A 6,537-nucleotide genomic window follows, 5' to 3' on the forward strand; every position below is an offset into this window, starting at 1 on the left:
AGTGAAAAATGGTGATCTTTGGTCAAAAGACCGCCTGTGGGGTGCCGAAGGAATCAGGATACCGCAGACAGGTAACCCCTCTGCAAGTTGACAACCATGTCATCATCTTACAGGTTTTTCAGTCCCCATATGCCCTGTTTCGTGTACAGGTTCCAGTGACAAAAGGTGTCAGAAGTGGGATGGTTAGTTGTAAGGATGTCGGTAGTGTCTAGGGAAATGTACCATACGGTAAAACTCCCTGCCATTCATTGATGGACGTGATGTGCTTCTTCATGCAATATGGGGCTCTACACAAGGCGCATGGTCTGTGTATAGGGAGGGGCCCGTCTGACCCTGGGACAGGTAGCCCATGTCCAATAGACTATATAAATGGGTGATGCACTCGAAGGATTGGAAAGTACCACTGGGGGTGTAATAGTACACACTGCTGCCTTTCATGGCAGAGAGCGTGGGTTTGGTTCCTGATCCGTGCTGCGTCAGGAAGAGCATCTGGCACAAAAAGTAAGCATTGATGCGACCCCTGAAAGGCTGAAACTGAAAATACTCGCATGATTGAAATGGGTAAACTCAGGTAATCCCAGTTCAGGGGTTCAGTAGCAAATGATGACAGAAGTGGGATGTGTATCAGTGAAGTATCGTTAGATCTCTAGAAAGATTGGAATAGGGCACCTGTTTGGTACAATGGCCCGTCTTCAGAAAGTTCAAAAATATATCAGCCTGACAGTCATGTCCAAAATTTTTTTTGGTCATGGTGTCAGAAGGTAGATCCTTGATCACTGCCTCCCATACTTTCAAAAACACTTACCCTTTTGCTTTCCTGTGCGTAATCGGAATTCAGGAATCCGGAGTTTTTGAGGACTCCTCGTGTTGGTGGAGGAGCACTGGGATAAAAAGGGGACGGAACAGAGGCTCCATTTTGCCTGAAGAAGGGTGACAGGGGATGCTCCTCTGAGTCATCCATTGCATCGCTGCTAGGGGTAGACATGATGGTCCCTGGAACGAAAGACATGTCCACATATTAGCGAAATCCATCACCCTTGTCTTTATTCAAGTGCTAATGACCATTCCATCCACCTTGTGTCCAGTCCACTTGAGTCACTGCTAAGTGATAGTGTCTCTTTCTGCTGAACCTGCTGATTGGCGATAAGTCTTCCAGAATGTCTGGACGCTGTTAACAACAACAGATTATAAAAACAAAATGTTATTGATGACTTGTGTTCATGTTGGTAGCTAACCTCCACATCGTAAGTCCTGGGTTGCAACCGTCCACTCTCTTCCAGCTGTTCCTGTGATTGGCTTTGTCCTTGTTCCATTGGTTGTGGGTGGTAATCCTCACTGTGACCTGTGTGGTTCTGTGTTTCTGTAATGTTCCCACTTGCATGGGAGTTATAGACAGGCAATGACTCGCTATCCCTGAAGCTCCACTGCCCGTCCGAACCTCCAGGTTGGAGCGGAACAAAGGCGGGTCGACCATTATTATTAGACGTTGTTGTTGCACTGAGGCCGCTGAGAGTCTCCTCTGGTGGCCTCTGATTCGCTGAGGGGGCTGAGAGGGAGGGGTTCAGGAACTTGGCCCACTCTTGACCTGAGACGATCTCCTCGAGTAAGCTGACAGAGCTAAAACCACACTGTAGGTCCTCACCCGATCTGAAACGGGAAAGAAACTGACATTGAGTGCATGCAAACAACTCTGTCCAGAAACTTGGAATGATGGCCACATGAAGCAATTTTTGATATAGTTAAAGGAACTTTAATGACGAATGTACTATATACTATGTACTATATACTGTACTATATTCCAAAACCCAGTACACCCCTCACATTTCAGCAAGCATTTTTATTACAGTTGACGGGGATAGATATCTACATATATCCATATTTAAAAGTTATTTCTTTCTATAGTCATATTTGAAATAGCTAGTGGTTTCCATTTGTACTCTTTCTATTTTTTCTGCATCTCATGTCCATGGTACACTGCAAGTTAACCTTGGCTTTAGGAATGTGAGGAGGAGAGATACTCCTATTTCTTATCTCATCCTGTCTCAGGCTAAGTAGAACAATAGACATGTGTATTCGCTCTGAAATGGGGGCTATTGGCATATTGAAAAAGACAACACTTCCGTAATGTTTTCAGATCAACTTGGCGATGCGATTTGAATGTGTTGTTTTTAGGTTGGTCTCTCCAAAGCTTTGGAATAAATTGCAAAATACCTATTCCGTTCTGGGTGATCATTTAAGCTCAGTTTATGTGCCATCAAAAGAATTTGGGATTGACCAGTAATTTAAATTCCCTTTGAGGAACATCTGGTCCAAACGCAACACAGTATATTGCAAAGCCTTTTCTTGGTTGAACTCCTATCAGTGCATTAACCAGAACAATGTGACCTTTGAGTATGTTAAGGTAACGTGCAGATTTCCACAGGGTTCGGTTCTTGGCCCTGCACTCTTCAGCATTTTTACGCAGCCGCTAGGTGACATCATACGTAAATACGGTTTTAGCTTTCACTGTTATGCTGATGACACCCAACTCTACATGCCCCTCAAGGTGACCAACACACCAGATTGTAGTCACCTGGAGGGGTGTCTAAATGAAATTAAACAATGGATGTCTAGCAACTTAAATCGTCGGTAGGATTAGCACTGCCTAACTTTAGGTTTTACAACTGGGCAAACAACATTAGAATTCTTAAATATTGGCTGCGGTATGAAGCATTTGATCCTCTTCGTTATGGCTGGTTACGGATGCTAACTCAACTAAACCGGTATGTCTTAGGGCTCTGGTTCACTCGCGCATCCACTCATCTTCTTCTGCTTTTACGAAAAATCCAATCGTAAAAACCTCATTCAGAAGCGCTGTTTGGGCTTACAGACTATTTCTAGTCTTGCACCCATCACTGCTAACCATGCTTTCCTTCCCTCTCTTGTCGATAGTGCCTTTTTAAGATGGTCAAGTCTGGGGGTGAACAACATTAAAGATTTATACATTGACCACATTTTTGCCACTATCCAGCAACCTTCTGACAAATCTGTACTCCCTATTCAATATACTTTTGTACAAACCCCGTTTCCATATGAGTTGGGAAATTGTGTTAGATGTAAATATAAATGGAATACAATGATTTGCAAATCCTTTCCAACCCATATTCAGTTGAATATGCTACAAAGACAACATATTTGATGTTCAAACTGATAAACATTTCTTTTTTGCAAATAATCATTAACTTTAGAATTTGATGCCAGTAACACGTGACAAAGAAGTTGGGAAAGGTGGCAATAAATACTGATAAAGTTGAGGAATGCTCATCAAACACTTATATGGAACATCCCACAGGTGTGCAGGCTAATTGGGAACAGGTGGGTGCTATGATTGGGTCAATATCCCTTGGGTGCCATGAAATGCTAAGTAATTCAAAAACAAGGATGGGGTGAGGGTCACCACTTTGTAAGCAAATTATCGAACAGTTTTAGAACAACATTTCTCAACGAGCTATTGCATGGAATTTAGGGATTTTACCATCTACGGTCTGTAAAATCTTAGAAAAGCTCAGAGAATCTGGAGAAATCACTGCACGTAAGCGATGATATTACGGACGATTAATCCCTCAGGCGGTACTGCATCGAAAGCTGACATCAGTGTGGAAAGGATATCACCACATGGGCTCAGGAACACTTCATAAAACCACTGTCAGTAACTAAAGTTGGTCGCTACATCTGTAAGTGCAAGTTAAAACTCTACTATGCAAAGCCAAACCCATTTATCAACATTATCCTGAAACGCCGCCGGCTTCGCTGGGCCCGAGCTCATCTAAGATGGACTGATGCAAAGTGGAGAGGTGTTCTGTGGTCTGACGAGTCCACATTTCAAATTATATTTGGAAACAGAGGACGTGATGTCTTCCAGAACAAAGAGGAAAATAACCATTTGGATTGTTATAGGCGCAAAGTTCAAAAGCCAGCATCTGTGATGGTAAGGGGGTGCATTAGTGCCCAAGGCATGGGTAACTTACACATCTGTGAAGGCACCATTAATGCTGAAAGGTCCATACGGGTTTTGGAGCAACATATGTTGTCATCCAAGCAACGTTTTCATGGACGCCCTTGCTTATTTCAGCAAGACAAGTGTTACAACAGCGTGGCTTCGTAAAAAAAAGAGTGCGGGTACTTTCCTGGCCTTCCTGCAGTCCAGACCTGTCTCCCATGGAAAATGTGTGGCGCATTATGAAGCGTAAAATACGACAACGGAGACCCCGGACTGTTGAACGACTGAAGCTCTACATAAAACAAGAATGGGAAAGAATTCCACTTTCAAAGCTTCAACAATTAGTTTCCTCAGTTCCCAAACGTTTATTGAGTGTTGTTAAAAGAAAAGGTGATGTAACACAGTGGTGAACATGCCCTTTCCAAACTACTTTGGCACATGTTGCAGCCATTAAATTCTAAGTCAATTATAAGTTTTTGAGTTTCAACATCAAATATCTTGTGTTTGTAGTGCATTCAACTGAATATGGGTTGAAACGGATTTGCAAATCATTGTATTCTGTTTATATTGACATCTAACACAATTTCCCAACTTATATGGAAACGGGGTTTGTACACTGCCAAGTTTTACACAGCACAGATACTAAGCAACGACACATTATTTGCAGATTATAATTATTGATTTGCAAAAAATGTTTTTTGGACCATTTGGGCGAAGTTTCATAATTTCCCACGGCCCACCAGACAAGATCACTAGTGTGCCGCAAGTTCAATTCAGAAAACTTGTGAGAGACTCACATTTTTGCAACCCAATCGAGTGCTGTCAAAGAGATGATCTTTGACTAGCTTTTTTCACAGACCTTGATTAAAAACAGCAGAACACTCCAGTAATTCTCACAAAATAAATAAACGCTGGTTCTCAGGAATGGACCAAATAAGACTTAATAGTGAAAGGATAAGTCCTGCACCCTGGTTGTTAGCTTTCTGGAATAATGGCCCCCCTACATCGTTTTAGTTGAATATCCTTGCTCTGGGACCTTGGGGCTCCTATGCATGAATAAGTAAAGCCTCGTAAAGTCATAATAAGCATTTGACGGCCAGCTGGTTGACAGGGTTTGTCAGTGACGGATGTGTGAAACAGCCTTGGAAACATCTTACATATTATATTTTTCTTGAGGGTTTGCAAGTTGGACCAATCTTTGTGTGTTATACAGTTTCAGCTCATTTGGACGATCACTAATTACCTGATAAACGTGTCAAGATCGTCGTCCTGTGATCGTGTAACCGGGCTTTCACTGCTGCCTGGGCTAGGGAGGCTCTTTCCTGCGTCCTGATTCGGTGGTGTAATGTCCAGGTGGTTTGATGGCAAACTCTGGGGATGACAAAGATTTAGTCCTAAGAACTCTCGCTTTATGTAACACAGATGTAGGACTCACTAGGTCTTTTGCCTCGTCCTTTCCCTTCTTAGAACTGGACTTCTCCTTCCATTTCTCCTTGATTTTCTCAGTCCACCGCCTGGCTTTGCTTTGAGACGATCGTTGTTGCTGTCTTGCGGTCAGGCTAACGCCTTTTTTGGGCATCATTGGCATGTCTCTCGATTTAGACAAACTGGCATACCCTCCATTTACGGTGTGAAAGGTTTTATTCCCTTGACTGTCTGCGGTAAAACCTGTGCTCTGCCATGACCAGTCATAAGTGTTGTGTTTTAACGCTTGGTCCTGTTCAGTGGTTGTGTCCTTACGTCCACTTAGGCTGTCCCATGGGGCCTGGACGTCATTAAATATCCGTGTCTCACTCTCCAGCATGTTTGCACCCATGTTGTCTTTCTGTAAAGGTAGGGGACAGTGACCTTGTTGGAAGCTATCAACCGAATGCAGACTCTCTCCGTCTTTGTGGCTGAGACTGCTATCCACAGACGATACACCAAATCTTTCAGTCCGGACACCAAATTCATACACGTGGTTGCTTTGGACGGCTCCCGCTCCATCCGCCGGCCTTTCCTTTCCGTGCTGGAGCTTCAGTCGCTCCAACATAGACTGCAGCAAGGCCTGACTGTCCGCTGAATTGCTCGACTGAGACATCAGGCACCAAGGCGAGATTTCAGGTGATGACAGTGGCATGGGAGAGACAACCCAAAACGGTCGTTTACCGAATGTTACGGAAAGCTGATGTCAGCGCATAGCAACAGAAAGGTGTGTGTGAATCATGTCTGCCATTGATCAGACATCGGCTGACGGAAACAAACAAGGAATGGTTGTAATCCTCTTTGGACATGATCCAGTTCGTTGCCATGATCCCCTCAACAAAGAAGAGTCTTATGGTAGTAATTCCACATGTTTCCGCAAGCTTCTCCTCAAACGTTCCTCGACGCAATCTCGCACTTTTTCTGACATAATCCTCAAAACCAAAGAACCAGCTTCCCGAGATTCCTCATTACTTCTTGTCCCGTGTCCACAAAGTCTACCCGAGCAGACGTTAATGTCAGCGGTGATGGGTGGAGACTTTCAGGGTTTTGGAACACCGAAGCAGACCAACGAGAAATACCTGTGAGGTGAGATA

The 6,537-nt window shown here is 43.7% G+C and overlaps 1 protein-coding gene across 1 annotated transcript; it reads right to left on the reverse strand.

The window, feature by feature from the left end:
- Window positions 1-42: 42 nt before the first annotated feature.
- On the reverse strand, window positions 43-6,486 carry LOC133552666 (uncharacterized). Its single transcript, XM_061900023.1, has 5 exons — window positions 5,415-6,486; window positions 5,223-5,350; window positions 1,236-1,647; window positions 1,075-1,168; window positions 43-993 (listed from the first exon to the last, which is right to left on the reverse strand). The coding sequence occupies exons 1-5, from the start codon at window positions 6,096-6,098 to the stop codon at window positions 755-757; spliced, it is 1,557 nt and encodes a 518-aa protein (XP_061756007.1). The 5' UTR covers window positions 6,099-6,486; the 3' UTR covers window positions 43-754.
- Window positions 6,487-6,537: the final 51 nt, after the last annotated feature.

Source organism: Nerophis ophidion, linkage group LG05 (assembly GCF_033978795.1).
Source record: "Nerophis ophidion isolate RoL-2023_Sa linkage group LG05, RoL_Noph_v1.0, whole genome shotgun sequence".
NCBI classification, from domain to species: Eukaryota; Metazoa; Chordata; class Actinopteri; order Syngnathiformes; family Syngnathidae; genus Nerophis; species Nerophis ophidion.

Coding starts and splice junctions, on each gene's coding strand:
- LOC133552666 (XM_061900023.1), bottom strand. CDS start 6,098: ATGCCACTGTCATCACCTGAAATCTCGCCTTGGTGCCTGATGTCTCAG. Junction 1,648..5,222: donor GATCTTGACACGTTTATCAG/GTAATTAGTGAT, acceptor TTCCCGTTTCAG/ATCGGGTGAGGACCTACAGT. Junction 1,169..1,235: donor CCAGGACTTACGATGTGGAG/GTTAGCTACCAA, acceptor TGTTGTTAACAG/CGTCCAGACATTCTGGAAGA.